At 47.1% G+C, this 23,059-nt stretch overlaps 1 protein-coding gene across 1 annotated transcript in view; it reads right to left on the reverse strand.

Moving 5' to 3' along the window:
• Positions 1 to 23,059, reverse strand: part of NDST1 (N-deacetylase and N-sulfotransferase 1) — a 229,583-nt gene that overhangs the window by 67,810 nt on the left and 138,714 nt on the right. Inside the window, 1 exon segment of the mRNA XM_030212418.1 lies at positions 451 to 933. Coding sequence (XP_030068278.1) covers positions 451 to 933 — 483 coding nt within the window.

The following is a 23,059-nucleotide window of genomic DNA, read 5'->3' on the forward strand; positions in this document are numbered from 1 at the left end:
GTACTAGTATTCTACATCAGCCCCTGAGTTAGTCATGTCTAAGGATCTGATTACAGCCAGGCTGATATTGGACAAAGGACCTCCGCCCTTTTGGGATCTTGCCAGGTACTTGTGACCTGGATTGACCACTGTTGGAAACAGAATACTAGGCTTGATGGACCGGTCTGTCCCAGTATAGCAACACTCATGTTCTTATGTCCTTCACAGAACCCCTTCTTCCCTCCTTCCCATAAAGCAGTTCCAGGAGTACTCAGTGCTGCTCCAACAAGGGAAAGAGGATATACCTTAGCATGCTCCGCATTAAGCTTGTCTTTTCATTTACGGGAACAGGTATTTTGGTGGTGTGATTGTGCCATTGCACCTTAACCCTAGATACCACTGATCTCACTGTTTAACTTCAATGCCACTGTCAAGACTACAGAAGAATAAAACAATAATAATGATCAATACCTTCACATCTTCAACCTTCATACGGGTACCTTCCTTGCCCACAAAGATGTCATCAATATCCACCAGCACATAGCGATCCAAAGTAAGAGACAGCCTCTTGCCAGTTAGGAAGGAAATGGCATCCACAAACACCAGCTTGTGAAGCCAGAAGTTCAGATTGTTGCCAAACAGCACTCTCTGGATGCCGTCATGGAGGCCCAGGTCCTGTACCACAGTAGTATGCAATGCTGCATCTACATTCAGGTGCGGTATAGATTCAGCCGACTTGGTCTTGGCCTGCAGGACTGGCTCGTAGGTGGAATGATTCGACTGGAAGACAGTCCAGTCCTCGCCAGGGAGCAGGCCCTTCTCCACCTCACTGGGGCGTGTTATGTACAAGAGCGGTGACTTTGGATTGATAATGCAGTCTTTCAGTCCCAAGTTGGAGTGGAGAAAGAGGGGAAAACCCTTCAACTGGGCACTTAGTAAACTGTTTTCGTTGGCCTACAAAGAGAAACATACAATGGATATAAAGAATCTTCAGAGAAAGGAGAACCTGCAGAGCAAAGTGAATTAAAAGGACAGTGAGAAGAATGACAAGAGAATGAAAAGTAGTGTGAAAGAAAGAAGGAAGTTAATATCAGAGTGGACTAAATTAATATTGCATATACGTTGTGTCTAATTAATTGTGGCCTATACACTGTTCACATATCAATATACTAAACAGTGATAATTTAACATATATAATATTTTTAGCTTTATGCTCCATCTTCCCATCCCTCTCCATTTGCTTTTGCCCTTACCTGCTTCAAGCCAGGGTACAACCATTTTCAGGGGCAGCAAAATTCAAGTACCCAGTGATATTTATTTATTAAGATTTATTTACTGCCTTTTTAAAGGAATTCACTGAAGGCAGTGTAAAGCAAGAACAAATTAAACATAATAGGCAATCACAGCAGTAAAAATATTCAAATAATACAAAGTATGGCACAGTATACTACTTACAATGTCAACACAATACATAATAAACAATTTTAATAGACAGAGTAGGGTATAACAAAAGACAGAACATATAGATAGGTAAGAGAGTAAGAGGAGTTAGAAAATAAGGGGACTAATTTAAAGAAAGTTGCACATAAGGTGAAAGAGGTAATTAAATAGTATCTCAGCTAGGGTAGGAGTGGATAAACATGTGGAGAGAGAAAGAGAGATAGTGTGGTGTAAGGTCTGAGCCCAATGGCTGATGCCTCGAACCACTTGTTAAACTGACCAATCAACCTCAGGGAATGGTCAACAATTGCCATTTGTAAACCGACACGATTGTGGGGGGGTAAAGTGGGGGGGGTAGATTAAGAATATTTTAATGACATTAAAAATTAATAGAAAACCTTTTCCATTTGTTATGATGATTATTTGTTCTATTAGCAGAGTAAACCATTAACCATTGTCATCACAGTTCACAGATTCTATAAAGCACCTAGTACTACTACTAAGACTCTTGGGCAGTCGCTAGTCAAGCACATAATAAATATGAGCTACTAAAATACAATAAAGCATCTACTACTTCTAAATCACTTTATGCAATTCCTAGTGAAGCACCTAATAGATATGTGGCTATTTTAGAAGCTGTATTTGTGTTTTGGACATCTGAAAGACAGCATTTCAACAACCATATTGCATGAACGTCCAAATTCTGATTTTACACAGCCAAGATATGGATGTCAAACTGTTGTACATCCACATGGAAAGGGGTGTGGTCTGGGTGGGACTGCTACTATTTGGGTTTCTGCCAGGTGCTTGTGACCTGGATTGGTCACTGTTGGAAACAGGATACTGGACTACATGAACCAATGGTCTGACCCAGTATGGCTATTCTTATTAAGGAGGGGCCAAACTTTTGATGCTCAACTCCAAGTTCAGAAGGGGAAGAGACATCTATGTCTAAAAAGATGGACTTCTGTATTTAGACCTGGTACTTGGTGCGACCAGGTTACAGGAAAGTGCTCGAACTGAGCAATTCTCCACTGGATGGAGACAGGAAAGTCACAGTAGATATTTTCTGTCCCTGGAGGGCTCACACTGTAAAAAAAAAAAAAAAAAAAAAAAATTTACAGGTAGCTGCAGTGGGATTTAAAATGGCATCCTCTGGTTCTCAGCCGGTTACTCTAACCATTAAGGCGATTTCTCCACATGGATGTCTATATGGCCATTTTATGTTTCTCTGCTGCCACAAAAATGCCTTGTTTTGCCCTGTTCAGTTTGAATGTTTCAGTTAGTAAAATGTATATTCATGTCAGCAGATCCTGTTCTATGAAAAATGGACATCCATATCCACAGTTGGACATCCTTTCTAAAATGCCACTCATGAGCTAATAATGAAATAAAATAAAGCACCTACTACTACTGAGAAACATTAGGCAAACCCTAGTGAAGCCCGTTTCATCTACAATGTTGAGTGTTGGGACCAAGCCTGTTCTGTACAATATAATCATTCTGACACAAATATCTCTATATATAAAAGGCACCTCCAATGTTCTAATGAAGCCTCAGCCGGAAGTTTGAAGCGGTCTAGATATCCGGTTTCCCCATGAGTGTCTGCCCCGCCCTCGCGTCACAACGTGATGACGTCGAGGGCGGAGCAATGACACTCGACGAATCGCGATCTCCCCCTGCCCCTCGGCGGCCATTTTCAACAGGCAACCGGCATCACGGAGCACCGCAGCCAGGCAGGAACGTGGATCTTTCCTGCCTGCCACAAACATTTCCTAAAACACAACCGCAGTGGATGGAGGGGCAGGTGAGACAGCAGGGTCGCTGGCATGGGTGGCTGCAGGGGGAGATGAGGGTCGCCGCTGCACATAGGTGGCTGCAGGACATGGGTGGCTGCAAGGGGGCAGGACGAGAGGACGGTCGCACGACATGGGTGGCCGCAGGGGGGTAGGGGGAGAGCAGGGTCGCTGGACAGCAACGGGCATTTTTTACTAGTTTTAGATAATGGGAGTTGCTTCAGGTAACAGAACACAAAATGTCAACCACTTAACCCTCCATTGCCCCAGGTATACATAAGTACCTGTATATACTCTGTAAACTGATTTGAATGTATCTATAACCTGTGTGCCTAACTCCTAGGCACACCCCTGATCCTCCCATGCCGCTCCCACATCCATTCCCCCTAGAAAATGGGCATGATAGAATTTGCGAACACACCACCCAATATTTAGTGCTATTTAACCGGTTAGAACAGATGCTGACTGGTTAAATAGTGCTTAACCAGCTATCTGCCAATATTCAGCAGGGGGATAACCAGCTATCCTCTGCTGAATATCCGTGGTTATCAGCTGGCAGAGAACCAGCTATCTTCAAGCCAGCCGGAAAAAAACCCAGATATTCAATGCTGGTCACTGGAAACAACCCAGCATTGAATATCCGTGTTCACTGCAGACCGTGGAATCGGGGCCACAGCTTCTATAACAGCAACTAAGGGCAGTTGTACACACAACTGCTAATTAGTGTCAAGTAACACAGATTAAAGCCAATAAACTTCAATTAACAACCAATTATTAAATTAAGTGGTGTGTGCAACTGACCTTACTGTATAAATTATGCAAGAAAATCTACATGCTAGCTTAAATTTGGGCACACAAGTTTACAGAATTAAGGGGTTACTGTGTGAAAAGAAGTCTAGTCAGGAAACAAAGACAAACCAACCAACATCTTTAATGACCTTATTCAGGGGCCCTTTTACGGCTTACCGCTCGCCGCCGGGCTACCGCAGCAGTCCGGCGGTAGGTCCCTTCTCCAGCGCATGCCATTTCCAACACTGCAAGAATATTTTAATTTTATAGTACCAGTGTGTACCCGACGGTATGGCAGTGCTGGACGCTGCCCGGTTACCACCAGATTAGCGCAGGAGCCCTTACCATCACTGCAATGGGTGGCAGTAAGGGCTCCCCCGAAATGGCCATGTGACAAATGTCTCACTTACCGTGCGGCCATTTCTTGAAAAAAAAAAAAAAAAGACCTGTCTTTTACTTGTTGTAGTAAAAGGGGTCTCGGCTCGCATCAAAAACATGACACGCTGCCAGTGCAGGCCCCCTTTTGTTGCAGCTTCGTAAAAGGACCCCTCAGTGCCTCAAACTTCATTCTTTAGCTATAAAAACATCATAAACCACAAGTCTGCAAGGAAGCTGAGGTGGAGAGTTAAATGCTATGGGTGACTGATAAGAAGCATTTTGCATTAAAAAAAAAAAAAAATTTAAAACCATTGTACATTCTGTAGTGGTTCAGAGTGCAGTGATTTCCCTGCTCTAAATGCACAGTAACCATGTCATAGCACTAGAGGCATGTAGGGATTTGCACGTTATTCTACTCATTCTACCTATCACTCCATAACATTAAAGCCACCCAAATAGGAAATAATTCCAACAAGGCTAAATTCCTAGTACAATCTCTCTGAAACCACAAGGCAGATCAAGGCTCAAAACACCAAGATCCAGCAAAATAAATACCAAATCCAGCATCTGAAAATTAATTGTAAATCATCATTATAAACCTCTGGAGTCTGCCACATAGTCACATCATTGAACTGTTTAAAAAAAATCTTCCATAACAAATCCCCTTTCACATGTGACAGAATCCTAATAATAATTCTCATAGACCTGCCAAATAGGAAAAGTTTCGGATTATCTCAAACATATCTAAACCTCCATTATCCATGCTGCAAAGGTCTCAAATACAAAACAAACTATGCATCCAGCTTCTTCTATTTAGGTACAGAACTATGGAACGCACTGCCAAAAGGAGTGAAAACAATCTACGACCATCTAAACTTCAGGAAATCACTAAAAACTTACTTATTTAAAAGGGCATACACTACTGACCCAACATAGCTGACAATGCCCTGCAACGCAGCAAATCCAGCGATCGTACTGGACACTATTTAACCTTCCCTCTCTCTGATCCCCTTATGCCTGAAAGAAATGGACCCTTTATTCGACCACAATATCACCTTGTATTTGTTTCTCTACCATTCTTGGGCAAACGCCTTTGGTACTATGTAAGCCACATTGAGCCTGCAAATAGGTGGGAACATGTGGGATACAAATGTAACAAATAAACTGCTCAGTACTTTATACAGAGCTGGCCTGGTCCACTGCACATTACTCACTGAAATAAGGTAATCCTCAACTACATTACCTGTCTGACTTGTTTCCCTCCCTCATCGTGTGCCCAAGTTTAGCTGTCGTGCGCATGCTGTCAGCATGCTAGATAAAAATCAAACAATGATGATGTAGCAAGTGATTCAGAAACTGTGTGTTCAAGAAGGGTGGGATTGTATATCAAGTACAGGCAACCAGATGTGAGAACAAGACAAAGACCAAACCCCTCGCCAAGAGTTTTATGAAGTACACGCTTGATTAGTTCAGATGTGGTGGACTGGATTATTCTTTTGCGTGAAAAGAACAACATATTCACTGAGTGTTCAATTGCAAATCGATGCCATGACTTCATTAAGCGATTCTGAACTGCCAGCACATTATACACACTGTTGAAAGAGAAAGGCCAAGACACTGCAGCATGTCTGCTCCTATTCCCTGCAGGTTCATCTATTAATTGTGTGTTTTTAATGTTATTTCACCAGAACTTGCTCGCAAAAACACTACGCGTGTTGCCACTACCAAACTGACTCCAAGTGAAGCATTCCAGCTTACAACAAGCAATAAGGGGGCAACTGGGCACTTTTATTTAGGTGACCTGAGGCCACACGGTAAGCTGCCTAGGTAATGTTACAGAATAACAGTATAACCAAGGCTGTGGAGTCAAGAGTTGGAACCAATTTTGGGTGGGGCGGGGTGGGAATCGGAGGCAATTTTGGCTAGAGTTGGACTCTAGCTTCAAATTAAAAACTTATAACATTACAGTATATGGTAGCATTTATCATTTTATACTTATTGGGCCCGATATTCAGCTAATGGTGGGCAGCGCATTTGCTTCCCCCCGCCAGTGTTAAACCCAGATATTCAAAGCCAGGCTGTATGGCAACTGGCAATGAATATCTGGGTTTATTTTGGCAGCTAAAAAGTTAAATTGACTATGCTGCTATTCAGCGCCAATCGGTTAACTTTTTAGCAGTTAAAGATAGGCCTACTATTTAAACGGCCTATTTTGACTGTTCAACATAGCTGGTTTGGCGCTGAATAACCATGCCTAACTAGTTATGTCGTACGGCTAGCTGCTAACTGAGGTATTCAGCGGGAGACAATAGGTTACCTTCCATAGAATATCTGTGGTTAGGTGCTTAAATCCTCCTGGCTGATTAAATGGTTTGGAATATCAGGAGATTATCTATATATACAGTGGTGGAAATAAGTATTTGATCCCTTGCTGATTTTGTAAGTTTGCCCACTGACAAAGACATGAGCAGCCCATAATTGAAGGGTAGGTTATTGGTAACAGTGAGAGATAGCACATCACAAATTAAATCCGGAAAATCACATTGTGGAAAGTATATGAATTTATTTGCATTCTGCAGAGGGAAATAAGTATTTAATCCCTCTGGCAAACAAGACCTAATACTTGGTGGCAAAACCCTTGTTGGCAAGCACAGCGGTCAGACGTCTTCTGTAGTTGATGATGAGGTTGCACACATGTCAGGAGGAATTTTGGTCCACTCCTCTTTGCAGATCATCTCTAAATCATTAAGAGTTCTGGGCTGTCGCTTGGCAACTCGCAGCTTCAGCTCCCTCCATAAGTTTTCAATGGGATTAAGGTCTGGTGACTGGCTAGGCCACTCCATGACCCTAATGTGCTTCTTCCTGAGCCACTCCTTTGTTGCCTTGGCTGTATGTTTTGGGTCATTGTCGTGCTGGAAGACCCAGCCACGACCCATTTTTAAGGCCCTGGCGGAGGGAAGGAGGTTGTCACTCAGAATTGTACGGTACATGGCCCCATCCATTCTCCCATTGATGCGGTGAAGTAGTCCTGTGCCCTTAGCAGAGAAACACCCCCAAAACATAACATTTCCACCTCCATGCTTGACAGTGGGGACGGTGTTCTTTGGGTCATAGGCAGCATTTCTCTTCCTCCAAACACGGCGAGTTGAGTTCATGCCAAAGAGCTCAATTTTTGTCTCATCTGACCACAGCACCTTCTCCCAATCACTCTCGGCATCATCCAGGTGTTCACTGGCAAACTTCAGACGGGCCGTCACATGTGCCTTCCGGAGCAGGGGGACCTTGCGGGCACTGCAGGATTGCAATCCGTTATGTCGTAATGTGTTACCAATGGTTTTCGTGGTGACAGTGGTCCCAGCTGCCTTGAGATCATTGACAAGTTCCCCCCTTGTAGTTGTAGGCTGATTTCTAACCTTCCTCATGATCAAGGATACCCCACGAGGTGAGATTTTGCGTGGAGCCCCAGATCTTTGTCGATTGACAGTCATTTTGTACTTCTTCCATTTTCTTACTATGGCACCAACAGTTGTCTCCTTCTCGCCCAGCGTCTTACTGATGGTTTTGTAGCCCATTCCAGCCTTGTGCAGGTGTATGATCTTGTCCCTGACATCCTTAGACAGCTCCTTGCTCTTGGCCATTTTGTAGAGGTTAGAGTCTGACTGATTCACTGAGTCTGTGGACAGGTGTCTTTCATACAGGTGACCATTGCCGACAGCTGTCTGTCATGCAGGTAACGAGTTGATTTGGAGCATCTACCTGGTCTGTAGGGCCAGATCTCTTACTGGTTGGTGGGGGATCAAATACTTATTTCCCTCTGCAGAATGCAAATAAATTCATATACTTTCCACAATGTGATTTTCCGGATTTAATTTGTGATGTGCTATCTCTCACTGTTACCAATAACCTACCCTTCAATTATGGGCTGCTCATGTCTTTGTCAGTGGGCAAACTTACAAAATCAGCAAGGGATCAAATACTTATTTCCACCACTGTATATTAAGGCTTGTTTTTCCGAGGTAACTGTAAGGCTGTTTCTAGATGCATTGTTGCTATTTTAGATTCTTTAATTTGTAATTTTTCAATTTATATTTCTTATTACTTCTCATTCAGAAATTTTTTTTAGGGCTGCATTTCGATTAAAATTTTAAATCGGGTGATTAAAGATATTTTATTTACTTATTTTTGTTCCCACTCCAGCTTCTTGTGACTCTAGGCAATGAAGGTTTTAAGTGACTTGCCCAGAGTCACAAGGAGCTGCAGTAGGGGGAAAAGAAAAATACAAAAAAACTTTAATCGCACAATTACAATTTTAATCAAAACACAACTGTTATCTATATATATCTCTGTCATGGATCTAAAGTACTGAAAAATATATTTATTAGTACTTTAGATCCAAGGGAAGGAAGAAAGGAAGGAAGAAAGAAAAGAAAAATATAAACAACAAAATGTAAGGCCTAATATCAGTCAGAATTGGAGTCTGAGTCAGACAGTAGAAAAATAGAGGTGTAGGAGTTAACGGTTTGGTGTACCGACTCTACACCCCTGAGTATAACCCATCATCTGCGTAGCTAACATGTAGCAGCCTGCACTTGTACCAGCCATAGAACTGGCGTAAGTGCATGTGCCCGTGCAGCTGAGACATATAACCTACGCATGTAAGTGGGAGTTCAACCCTTATGTATGACCCTTTGCAAATATGCACGGTGTAAGTGACATAGGGATTTGGGAGAACGTTGGCATTTATACGCATGTAAATTTGAGCACCTGGTTTATAGAATTGTCCTGTGTGTCCAAATCAGGAAAGCAATGAACGCCTTGCCCACAATCTTATAAGAAATGTTAATTATAAATCCTTCAAGAAGGAACTCTCACACCGCTGGGATGACACTGACGATTTATTGTGCCTATAGATTTTACAATTTGCTGCCAAACGACAGCTTCTTGGGGATGTCTTGATTTGGGTTGATAGTTGCTGCCTTTTTTTTTGTTTGTTTGTTTGTTTCCAACAAGCATTTTATTGCATGCTGGAACACAGAAGCCCTATGGGCAGGTCCCAAAATGCTCTGTATTAATCTTGGAACCAGCTGCTGCTACATTGTTTTTTCCTAGTATAAAAACGGCAGGTGTTAGGATGGAGGTTTCAAGGCACCTATGCTTTCTGCAGCTTTCGCTGTGTCTAAACAAGCACCTGCACATCTATTTAATGCAACAGAAGCTTAGAAAATCAACAAGGCTGAAGCAAAGCCCCCCTTCCTGACCTGCGTGCCATCCTAATCCATTTTCAAACTCAAACACTTCTTCACCCCAGGCTAATTACTCCACTCCAGAGTTCTGGTTTAATTAACCTGGCTGCAGTCCCTGTTCTGTTCAAACTAGAAACTGCTGTAAGGGGACTGATGGATTAGTTTCCTATGGTGCTCAGACCTAACACTGCAGCTGGCTCCACTAATGTCTCCGCAATCTGGTTCTGACTGGTTATTCCTGAAACTGCTAATCCAGAAGTGGGCAACCATGGTCCTCGAGGGTCATAATTTAGTTGGGCTTTCCAGATTTCCTCAATGAATATGCATGAGATATATTTGCATACAATGGAAGCAGTACGTGCAAATCAATCTCATGTATATTTATTGTGGAAATCTTAAAAACCCAACTGGGTTGTAGAACCCAAGGATCATGGTTGCCCACTCCTGTGCTAATCCATGGCTGACATTACCCGTCTGAGTTTGGAGTTAGTTACTCTAAGTTTTTCTAGAACTCCCTCTCTAGAGAGCTGACTCAGGGATCCTTTTAGTAAGGTGCGCTGAAAAATGGCCTGCGGTAGTGTACACACGAGTTTTGGGTGTGCACAGAATTATTTTTAGCACACCAACAAAAAAAATGCTTTTTTTTCCCCCGAAAATGGGCATGCAACAAAATAAAAATTGCCACACATCCAATTTGGGTCTGAAACCTTATCGCAAGCAATTGACCTAGCGGTAAGGTCTCATGCGGTATTGGTCGCCGTGTGTCAAAAAATAAAAATATATTTTGCAGACGTGCACCAAAACTGAAATTACCGCACGGGCCATGCAGTAACTCCAATTTGGCACACGTTGGCACCTACGTGTCTTAGTAAAAGGGAAATGGGACTTGATATACTGCCCTTCTGAGGTTTTTGCAACTACATTCAAAGCGGTTTACATATATTCAGGTACTTATTTTTGTACCAGGGGCAATGGAGGGTTAAGTGACTATTAGGCATATTTTCAAAGCACTTTGGGAGGCTAAGTTCCATAGGTTTCTATGGAACTTTGGGAGGCTAAGTGCTTTGAAAATGAGCCTGTTGCCCAGAGTTACAAGGAGCTGCAAAGGGAATCGAACTCAGTTCCCCAGGATCAAAGTCCACTGCACTAACCGCTAGGTTACTCCTCCCCTCAGTGGCTAAAAGGCTGGGGCAGGGGAACTTTAAAGCATGAGTGAGGAAAACCTGAGTGCAAAGAAACCAAGGTACCTAAAAATTCTGAAGTGGCATCTGCTGTTGGCCAGGCCTAGAAGGAGGTACTGCTGTTTTGACCAGCCCAGGAAATTAGCACCGCTTGATGCAGCTTTCTGAGGTCCAAGAGGAGACCTGCTGCTGCTCTGGCAGGCCCAGTATAAAAAGGATTGTTATATAGATCAGTGCTTCTCAACCCTCAGCTGGAGGCACACCTAACCAGTCCGGTTTTCATTTGCACATGCTAGAGATTCATTGCATGTAAACCTATTTATGCATATTTACTGTTGTAATTCTGAAAATCTGACTGGTTAGGTATGCCTCCAGGAGTGAGTTAGGAAGCAGATTTAGATGATACTGGTTATATATCAAATTTCTAATAAACGACCAGTGGTGTGCTGAAGCCGGCTTGCAAGAGCCGGTTGTTAAATTTACTGGCATCTTGCGAGCCGGTTGTTGGCCCGTGCGAGCCGGCTCGCCTCTGCTCCCCCGCTCGTCCATCTGCCCTCTGCAGATCTACCGATAGTAGCCCTGGTTTCATTCTTGCCCCGCCGCCCTGCTTTTAAAATTTTTATTTCCCCTCGAGGCACGCCAGCATTGAAGTGAAGGCAGCAGGCTCAGCTCGGTTCCAGCCTTCGTTCCGTTCCTTCGCATCATAGCTCCGCCCTCGCCTGACGTATTTCCTGTTTGCGTGAGGGCGGAGCCATGATGCAACGGAACGAAGGCTGGAACCGAGCTGAGCCTGCTGCCTTCGCTTCAACGCTGACGCGCCTCGAGGGGAAATAAAAATTTTAAAAGCAGGGCGGCGGGGCAAGAAGGAAACCAGGGCTACTATCGGGGAGCAGAGCTGCAGACGGAAGATGGACGACCAGGGGAGTGGGGAGGGCTGGAAGAAGGCAGATGGAGAAGAGGAGGGCAGGGGGGAGACGAGGGTTGCTGGACATGGGTGGGTGGATGGAGGACAGGGGGGAGACGAGGGTTGCTGGACATGGGTGGGTGGATGGAGGACAGGGGACAGGAGGGTTGCTGACATGGGTGGGTGGATGGAGGGCAGGGGACAGGAGGGTTGCTGACATGGGTGGGTGGATGGAGGGCAGGGGGAGATGAGGGTTGCTGGACATGGGTGGGTGGATGGAGGGCAGGGGAGAGGAGGGTTGCTGGACATGGGTAGAGGAGAGGGAAGGGAGAGAGAAGAAATGCTGGACATGGGTGGAGGGGAGGGAAGAGTGAGGAATGAGATGAGAAGAGGGAAAGGAAGAGAGGAGAATAACTGCAAATGGATGGAGAAAATAGGCAGAAGCTGAGGTCCAGAAATGAAGAAGAAAGGAGGAAAGGAAGCCCTGGAAACGGAGTTAAGAGGACAGATAGCAGCAGAATCGGATACTGGGCCAGCATGAGCAGAAAAACAGTCACCAGACAACAAAGGTAGAAAAAAAAACTCATTTTATTTTCATTATAGTGTTTGGAATATGTTCACCTTGAGAATCAGGTGCTCAACATTAAAAGTTTATATTTATTTACTTATTTATGGCATTTTATCCCACATGAATTAGATTGGAACCTGGGATCATTTAATAGTTTTTTCCTTGACAGAGTAATGCATTGCCCCCCCCCTAGCCAGCTCTGCAATTTGGGGGGGGGGGGGGGGGCGCCGAGGTGGACCGGGGAGAGAGCTTGTTAAAAATTTACCAGCACACCACTGTAAACGACCCATAAAAGTCTCTATGGCCTGGGCTGTTCCTTCCTGCTCAAAAGAAGATAAGCTTGGTGAAAGGGAGGGTGCAAAAGCTTAGTAGCCATGGGAAGAGGGAAGAGAAAAAAGAAACAAAATAAAAACATCTGGAAAATAGAACAAATAAACAACAACAAAATCAAAGGTATATATATATATATATATATATATATATATATATATATATATATATATATATATATATATCACAAAGTCCTAAAAGTTTTGGCTGGCAGTCAAGTTTTGTAAATATTTTTCCTACTGTTGTTGAAGAGCAAATGTTTACAGCCTCCAGGGAATGGGAGGAAAGGAGACTCTTGCTATCACTTAACACCCAGCTGAGTTCCAGAGGGAGCTACTTCAATGGTTAGGCAGAGGGGGGAGATGGGTATAAATAGAAGAAAAGCTCCCAGTAGCTGCTGCTGAAGACTCCTGGGCCCCAATGATCAGAAGCAAACACAGGTGCTAGAGGCCATTAGCACCAGACTAGTGCCTGCATTTGTCTGCACCCCAGGATCAGAGCTGGTGAGCTCATGAAACAATGTGCTCACAGGCTCTGACCGCTAAATGCATGCAAATGATCAGCAGGCAGTGTACCAAACAAGGGCGTTACTCCCACTGCAAACCAGTTCAGCGCTGGCGTTAGGATTTGCCAGTAAGGGAGGAATGGGGGAGACCCACTGAAGAGGTTTGATAGGTCCAGGATTTTCTCCTGGACCTATCAAACCTAAGCCCACCCAACAAACACAAGGCCTCCTGAAGGTCCAGTGGACATCCAGGCCTCCCATCCCCCAAATGATACAGAACCCTGGTGGTCCAGTGGGACCGCCAGCCCTCCTTCCCGGCACCCCTTGCCCCGGCCTACCTCGTTGTACTAGTTGGAGGAGGGAAGGACTAGCAGTACCTCCCTCCTCTTTGGGTGCAGCCTCAAAATGGCGGCACCCTGCCCATCCTGGGATGCGCTGAGCGGGGCTTAACAGATCTTTAAGTCTGTCCCCATAAGCTTTATGACAAACACCACTGACCATTTTAGTAGCTGCCTTCTGGAAGGACTCCATCCTGTTTATATTTTTTGAAGGTGCAGTCTCCAGAATTGTACACAATATTCTAAATGAGGTCTCACCAAAGTCTCATACAGAAGCATTATCACCTCCTTTTTCCTACTGGCCATTCCTCTCCCTACACACCCAGATATTCTTCTAGCTTTCACTGTCACCTTTTCTAGACGTTTGGCCACTTTAAGATGATCACATCCAAGTCCCACACCTCTTTCGAGCACAAAAGTTCTTCACTCCCTAAACTGTATTGTTCCCTCAGGTTTTTGCAGCCCAAATGCAGGACCCTAAAATTTTTAGCATTAAATCTAAGCTGCCAAATGACCATTTCTCTAGCTTTGCTAAGTTCTACCTCATGCTATCCACACCATCAGGGGTGTCTACTCTACTCTATTACAGATTTTGGTATCATCCGCAAAGAGGCATACCTTACCAGACAGCCCTTCAGTAATACTTACAAAAATGTTAAAAAGAACTGGCCCAAGAACCAAACCTTGCAGCACACCACTGGTAATATCTTATTCCTCAGAATGAGTTCCATTTACCTCTACCCTCTGTCACCTTCCACTCAACTGGTTCCTAACCTAGGGCCAGATGCACTAAACCTAACAAGCCATTAACGAACAAGTAGTATACCCTGGCATGCACTAAAAGCCATTTTACGACGATGGTAGCAGCTAACGAAAACGGAATGCAGATGAGCAAATTGTGTAGAAACCCTATTGTAATGAGATGCACTAAGCTTTTCCGATTGCCTTAATGCTGGAAACTCCAACGAGAGGTCTGTACCTCTCGTTGGGGCTGCGCGGGATCGAAAACTGATGAAAAACCGCTATAAAAATCATTCCGCACTCCGCCGCAATAATAAAAAAAAGTGCAGTCGAGGCTGGCCATCGGAAAAAGGTGTCCGTTTTTGCAGTGGCGTACCAAGGGGGGGGGGGGGCGGTGGGGGCGGTCCGCCCCGGGTGCCAGTGGGTGGGGGGTGCTCCGCTCCCGCCGCCTCCTTTAAACAAAAATCGGCGAAGCAGCGTCGCAGGCAGCGCCTCGCCTGCCCTGCTTGTGAAAAAATCAAATCTCCTTCTCCTCGTCTTGACGTCGACTCGGGCCTTCCAATCAATCACTATGTCCCGCCCGCCCTCGCGGAATTTACCTTAGAGGAGGGCGGGACATAGTGATTGATTGGAAGGCCCGAGTCCACGTCAAGACGAGAAGGAGATTTGATTTTTTTTACAAGCAGCAGGGCAGACGAGGCGCTGCCTGCGATGCTGCTTCACCGATTCAGACAGTAGTGAGAACGGGACTGAGGTGGGGAAAGAGAGGGGCGAAAGGGACTCGGGTGGGGATCTCAGATGGGAGAAGGGGACTGGGGTGGGGGTCTCAGACAGGGGAGGGGAAAAGGGGACTGGAGTGGGGGTGTTCAGAGGGGAGAAGAGGACAGATCCTAGATGGAAGGGGGAGCGAGAGGGAGGGCAGACCCTGGATGGATGGGAGAGGGAGGGCAAATGGTGGATTGAAGGGGCAGAGAGAAAGGGCAGACAGTGGAGTGGATGGAAGGGAAAGGGCAGACAGTGAATGGAAGGGGCAGAGATAGAGGGCAGATGTGGATGGACGGAGCAGGGAGAGAGGGCAGACATTGGATGGCGGGAACAGCAGAGAGGGCTGACACTGGATGGCAGAGAACGAAGACAGATGCTGGATGGAAGGAAGATGGTGAAAAGAAGATGAGGAAAGCAGAAACCAGAGACAACAAACTGTAAATAAAATATATATTTTTGTTTTTTGCTTTAGGATAAAGTAGTATTGTAGCTGTGTTAATAAATGTTTATAATAGAACATGTAAACAAGGTAATCTTTTTATTGGACTAATTTTAATACATTTTGACTAACTTTCGGAGAACAAAACCCCCTTCCTCAGGTCAGGATAGCATACTGTAACAGCACTATACTGTACTGACCCGAGGACGGAGGTTTTGGCCTCTGAAAGCTAAATGTATTAGTCCAATAAAATGGTATTATTTTACTTTCTATATTTGTTTTATTTCTATTTGTTAATTTGTAAAGTGGTGATTGGTACTTGTTAGTTTTTTTCAAATTTACATCTGCTGTCTTTATATTTTGCACAGTACTAGGGGACAGTTTCTGTTTCTGTGGTGTTGCATTGTATGCAGAGTCTGGCATTGGGGGTTCAGTTTAATTTTTGTCTAAATAGAAAGTTTATGATTACTTATCCTATAGTGGATTAGGGTGTATCTGTGTTTGTGAAAAAAAGACATGGCTTTCAGTTGGCATTGACTGTGCAGGACCTACGATCTGTACTATTCTGTCTGGTTTCGTTTTACAATAGGTGAATTGATGTTCTAGTGCTCACTGTAGTGTTTTAAGATGCTTTCCTTTTCCTTCTGTGACTCGTAGAAATGACTGCTTATGGTATGGTAGAATTGCTCTAGAGGTCCTGAGTGTTTTGTATTCTCGGCATGCTTAGTACTGGATTTTTTTTTTTTTGGGGGGGGGGGGGGGGGGGGGTTGTTAAAAAATGGCCGGCCCCGGGTGTCAACTACCCTAGGTACGCCACTGCGTTTTTGCCGTCATTCCGCCCCCTCCGCAATATTAAAAAAAGTGCAGTTAAAGCCGGCCACTGAGAAAAGGCATCCGTTTTCGCCATCATTCATCTCCGCAATAATAAAGAACGTCTTTTTTGGCCGTGCTTCACTCAGCTGAGAGACCTGGAAGTCTCTGAGCCAATCAACGCGCTAAACGCGCTGTGATTGGCTCAGAGACTTCCTGGTGTCTCAGCTGTGAAGCACTGCCAAAAAAAGACATTTTTATTATTAAAAAGGGGGGAATGTGTCTTATTTTTCATCTGCCTGAGACTGCAACAATCTCCTATGAAGTTGTGATTTTGCGTGCCTCTTCTCCTACTATCTCTCTTCTTGAGTCAGATAAGAAACTGTTTAATATACTGTTAGCTGTCGCTTTGCATTTAATTGTTTCACATTGAAAAAATAATGCGCACCTGAATTATAATGAATGGTGGAGCTACGTCTGTGTGATAAGGAAATACGAAGCACTTCTTGCCCATAAACATCATAGAGTGAAGTCTGTCTTGAGAACTTGGGTTCGCTTAGACATTTTTTTTGTCAGGCATCCCATAGCCCTACTTGACCTTTGCCACTAGGTATTGTCATGGAACGTTCTTATATTTACACTTAGATGCCATGGTGTGTTTTTTTTGTTGTTGTTTGCTTTTGTGTATCCTTTTATGTTGTATACTATTTGCTTATGTGTATTCTTTTATGTTGTATTTTGAAAGCCTTAATAAAAATATGATTAAAAAAAAAAAAAGAACCTGGATGTATAAGGTAAAATTATGTATAATCATACCTGATAATTTTCTTTCCATTAATCATAGCTGATCAATCCATAGACTGGTGGGTTGTGTCCATCTACCAGCAGGTGGAGATAGAGAGCAAACTTTTGCCTCCCTATATGTGGTCATGTGCTGCCGGAAACTCCTCAGTATGTCGATATCAAAGCTCCATCCGCAGGACTCAGCACTTAGAGAATTACACCCACGAAGGGACACTCTGCCCAGCTCACCACCGCCGAAACGGGGGAGGGGAATTAACCCAGCTCATCCCCACACAAGTGGGGGAGGGGAATCCGTCCAGCTCATCCCCGCGGAGCGGGGGAGGGACACCACACCCGCCGATGCGGGGGGATCTGGCTAATCCTGCAACCGCAACCGCGGGAGGAGCTGACTGACCCTAACACCGCCGAAGCGGGAGGGGTACAAAGCTGCCCTACAGCCGCACGAAGCGGGAGGGAGTGCCGGCAGAATTTATGTCTCAATCCAGCCCCGTAAAACGGAGGGGAGAGGAATGCAGCAGCTCACTGTAACACAAAGTCGTCTCAACTCTTGAAGAATCCAAGTGAAAGAAGAACTTGAACACGAAGTCCTCCTGAAGTAACTGAAGGCTAAACTTGAACCTAAAATTCAACCAGAATATAAACAGTACAGATATCTGGGAGGGGCTATGGATTGATCAGCTATGATTAATGGAAAGAAAATTATCAGGTATGATTATACATAATTTTACCTTCCATATCATCAAGCTGATCAATCCATAGACTGGTGGGATGTACCGAAGCAGTACTCACCCAGGGCGGGACATAGAAATCCCTGACCTCAACACTGAAGCTCCAAACCGGGCCTCCGCCCGTGCAGCCACAGTCAAACGGTAATGCTTGGAGAATGTATGAGCCGAAGCCCACGTTGCCGCCTTGCATATCTCTTCCAAGGAGACGGATCCGGCCTCTGCCATCGAGGCCGCCTGAGCTCTCGTGGAGTGAGCCTTCAGCTGGATAGGCGGCACCTTCCCCGCGGCCACATAAGCCGCTGCAATGGCTTCCTGGACCCATCTTGCCACTGTAGGCTTAGCAGCCTGCAGACCTTATGAGGACCTGCAAACAGGACAAACAGATGATCCGATTTCCGGAAATCATTGGTCACTTCCAAGTATCTGATGATGACTCGTCTCACATCCAGATATTCAAGAGCGGAGTACTCCTCTGGGTAGTCCTCCCTACGAAAGGAAGGGAGACAGAGCTGCTGATTCACATGGAAGCGAGAAACAATCTTGGGCAGGAAGGAAGGCACTGTGCGAATAGTCACTCCTGCCTCAGTGCACTGCAGAAAAGGCTCTCGACATGAGAGCGCCTGGAGCTCGGAAACTCTTCTGTCTGAAGTGATAGCCACCAAAAAGACTGCTTTCAACGTCAGGTCTTTCAGAGATGCCCTCGACAAGGGTTCCAAAGGCGGCTTCTGCAATGCTCTTAGCACCAGGTTGAGATTCCACGCAGGCACCACTGAGTGCAGAGGAGGGCGCAGGTGATTAACTCCCTTGAGAAAGCGCACCACATCTGGCTGCGAAGCCAGGGAAGCACCCTTCAGGCGGCCCCTGAAGCAAGCCAGAGCCGCTACCTGGACTTTAAGGGAACTGAGCGACAGGCCTTTCTCCAGACCTTCTTGCAGGAACGCCAACACTGAAGAATTGGAGCAGTGAAGGGAGAAAGTGAGCCTGCTTCACACCATGCTGCAAAGATACGCCAAACCCTGGCGTAAGCAGTAGAAGTAGAGCGCTTCCCTCGCTCTCAGCATAGTGGCGATGACCTTGTCTGAGAAGCCCTTCTTCCTCAGACGCTGCCGCTCAATAGCCAGGCCGTAAGACCAAAGGGAGAGGGATCCTCCATCACCACGGGACCCTGATGTAACAGGCCCTGCTCCACTGACAGCCGCAGAGGATCGTCGACTGAGAGCCTGAACAAGTCTGCATACCAGGGACGTCTGGGCCAATCCGGACCCACCAGGATTACCCTGCCGGGATGCTTTGCCACCCGGTCTAGCACCCTGCCCAACACGGGCCAGGGCGGGAACACATAGAGGAGCTCTTGTGTCGGCCACTGTTGGAGAAGAGCATCTACTCCCAGGGATCGAGGGTCCCGTCCTCTGCTGAAAAAAGCGCGGCACTTGGCCATTGGCCGATGACGCCATCAGATCTAGGCTCGGCTGGCCCCAGCGCTTCGTGATGTCCAAGAACGCCTGAGCAGATAGTTGCCACTCTCCGGGCTCCAAGGTATGGCGACTGAGAAAGTCCGCCTTGACATTCATGACTCCGGCAATGTGGGCCGCTGAAAGCTGCTCCAGGTTCGCTTCCGCCCACTGGCAAAGACTCATAGCCTCCTTGGCTAGAGGGGCGCTCTGGTACCTCCCTGGCGGTTGATATAGGCCACAGCCGTGGCATTGTCCGACAGGACCCGTACAGGCTTCAACACGAGTACCGGGATGAACTCCAATAACACCAAGCGAATGGCTCTGAGTTCCAGGAGGTTGATAGACCACTTGCCTCTGCAGGAGACTAGAGCCCCTGCGCTGTCCTTCCCAAGCAGTGGGCTCCCCAGCCCATCAAAGAGGCGTCTGTCGTGACGACAATCCACTCCGGGGTCACCAGAGGCAATCCTGCAGACAACTTGTCTGTCTGCGTCCACCAGCTCAGCGCCTTGCGCACTGCTGGGTCCACGGGAAGGCGCACAGCATAATCCTCCGACATCGGAGTCCAGCGCAGCAGCAGAGATAGCTGTAGTGGTCTCATATGAGCCCTGGCCCAGGGCACTACTTCCATCGTGGCCGTCATAGAGCCCAACAGCTGCACGTAGTCCCAAGCCCGAATAGGAGAGGCTACTAGGAACTAGTCCACCTGAGCCTGAAGCTTGACAATCCGATTGTCTGGCAGGAACACTCTGCCCACTTGGGTGTCGAATCGAACTCCCAGATACACCAGGGACTGAGTCGGGCGCAGCTGGCTCTTCTTCCAGTTGATGATCCATCCCAGGGAGCTCAAAAGAGCAACTACCCGGTCCATAGCTTTGCCGCACTCTGCATAAGAGGGGGCTCGGATCAACCAGTCGTCCAGATAAGGATGGACTTGTACTCCTTCCTTTAGCAGGAAGGCCGCTATGACCCCCATTACTTTGGAAAAGGTCCGCGGAGCAGTAGCCAACCCGAAAGGGAGGGCTCTGAACTGGAAGTGTCGTCTCAGGACTGTAAAACGCAGAAAGCGTTGGAGAGGAGGCCAGATGGGAATATGCAGGTACGCTTCCTTGATGTCCAAGGAAGCCAAGAACTCTCCTGCCTTCACTGCCGCTATAACAGAGCGGAGAGTCTCCATGCGAAAGTGCCTCACTTTCCAGGCCCGATTGACCCCTTTGAGGTCGAGGATAGGCTGGACAGAACCTCCTTTCTTTGGAACCACAAAGTAAATGGAGTAACGTCCCTTGCCAATCTGATTTTTTGGCACCGGAACAACCGCACCCAGGCGGATCAGGTTGTCCAAGGTCTGCTGCACTACCACAGCTTGACCGGAGACTTGCAGGGAGAGAGTACAAACCCGTCTCTTAAGGGTTGGCAGAACTCTAGCTTGTAGCCGTCTCTGATGACTTCCAGCACCCACGCGTCTGAAGTTATAGTGGTCCACTCGCCCAGAAACGAGGACAGCCGTCCTCCAATCTGCACTGGGGCGTGGACCAAGGCCCCGTCATTGGGTACGAGACCCTGGGGGAGGACCGGAGGGAGCACCTCCGGGACGGCGGTCTCTGCGAAAGAAATGCTGCTTGGGGGAGAAATTCCTCTTGAAGGAAGAGGGGGCAGAGGAACCCGACTTGCCCGGGCGGTATGGAGGTATCGGGACGAGTACTAACCCGAGCCCTGACCTCTGGTAATTTCTTGCCCTTAGACGTGCCGAGATCGGTCACGATTTTGTCCAGCTCGACCCCAAAGAGCAGCTTGCCTTTAAAAGGCAATCTAGCCAGGCGGGATTTAGAGGCGTGGTCAGCAGACCAATGTTTCAGCCAAAGCCACCGCCGCGCAGAGACTGTCTGAGCCATGCCTTTAGCTGAGGCTCTCCAGCAGGGCCGTGCCGATGCGGTAAGCGAGGTAAGCGCCGCAGGGGGGCGCCCACCTCTGGAGGGCGCCGCCGCGGTGCTTACCATCGCCCCGCCGAGGCCTTTAAATCTTTTGGTCGCCCCGGGTGTCACCAGAAAGGGGGGTGCCGCCGCTCCCGCTGCTCTTCATCCTGGCACCCCCCCCCCCCCCCGCACCAGCCCTTTAAATTTATTTGCCGACGCGATAGCGAGCGCAGCACCTCGTGTGGAAGTAAAGGAAGCGGATCCGATCATCTCATTGGGCCTTCCCTCACTGTCCCGCCCTCCTCTGACGCAACTTCCTATTTCCTCTAGGGCGGGACAGTGAAGGAAGGCCCAATGAGATGATCGGATTCGCTTCTTTTACTTCCACACGAGGTGCTGCGCTCGCTATCGCGTCGGCAATTTCTTTTAAAGACGGGTGGCAGGGAGAAGACGAGCAGGGTGAGGGTGGGGGGGACAGATGGGGTGACCGTGAAGGTGGGGGAGGACTCGGATACCAGAAGGGATTGGGTGGGAGACAGATGGGGTGAGGGGGACTCGGATGGGCAGAAGGGACTGGGTGGGAGACAGATGGGGTGAGGGTGGGGGGCACTTGGATAGCAGAAGGGACTAGGTGGGAGACAGATGGGGTGAGGGGGACTCGATGGGCAGAAGGGACTGGGTGGGAGACATATGATGGGGTGAGGGTGCGGGGCACTTGGATAGCAGAAGGGACTGGGTGGGAGTCAGATGGGGTGAGGGGGACTCGGATGGGCAGAAGGGACTGGGTGGGAGACAGATGGGGTGAGGGTGGGGGGCACTTGGATAGCAGAAGGGACTGGGTGGGAGCCAGATGGGGTGAGGGGGACTCGGATGGGCAGAAGGGACTGGGTGGGAGACATATGATGGGGTGAGGGTGCGGGGCACTTGGATAGCAGAAGGGACTGGGTGGGAGCCAGATGGGGTGAGGGGGACTCGGATGGGCAGAAGGGACTGGGTGGGAGACATATGATGGGGTGAGGGTGCGGGGCACTTGGATAGCAGAAGGGACTGGGTGGGAGACAGATGGGGTGAGGGGGACTCGGATGGGCAGAAGGGACTGGGTGGGAGACAGATGGGAGAAGGGGCATGGAGCTGGAACTGGGGTCTGAAAAGTGAGCAGGAGGGAGAATGGGGTCATGCCTGGGGCAGGGGTGGATGGGAGAATCAATGGATCTGGAACTAGGGGCAGCCGCAGGTGGGAACTGGGAGCCGAAAAGAGGGGGCAGTGAGAGAGGGGGGATAGATCCTGGATGGAATGGGGAGTGAGAGGGAGGGCAGACCCTGAATGGATGGGAGGGGGAAAGAGAGAGGGGCAAATGGTGAATCGAAGGAGCAGAGAGAAAGGGCAGACAGTGGATAGAAGGGAGTGAAAGAGCAGACAGTGGATGGAAGGGGGCAGAGATAGAGGGCAAATGCTAGAGGGAAAGGAGAGAGAGAGGGCAGATGGTGGATGGAAGGGGGAGAGAGAGATGGCAGACTGGGGCAGATGGTGGATGGAAGGAGCAGAAATAGAGGGCAGATGTGGATGGAAGGGACATTAGAGAGGGCAGACACTTGAGAGCAGAGAGAGAGCGAAGACAGATGCTGGATGGAAGGAAAACGGTGAAAAGAAGATAAGGAAAGCAGAAACCAAAGACAACAAACTGTAAATATATATTTTTATTATTTTGCTTTAGGATATAGTATTTTAGCTGTGTTAATACATGTTTATAAATAGAACATGTAAATAAGGTAATCTTTTTATTGGACTAATTTTAATACATTTTGACTTAACTTTCAGAGAACAAAACCCCCTTCCTCAGATCAGGATAGGATACTGTAACAGCACTATACTGTATTGACCTGAGGAAGGAGATTTGGCCTCTGGAAGCTAAATGTATTAGTCCAATAAAATGGTATTATTTTATTTCTGTATTTG

The sequence above is a fragment of the Microcaecilia unicolor genome, chromosome 8, assembly GCF_901765095.1.
Source record: "Microcaecilia unicolor chromosome 8, aMicUni1.1, whole genome shotgun sequence".
Lineage (NCBI taxonomy): Eukaryota > Metazoa > Chordata > Amphibia > Gymnophiona > Siphonopidae > Microcaecilia > Microcaecilia unicolor.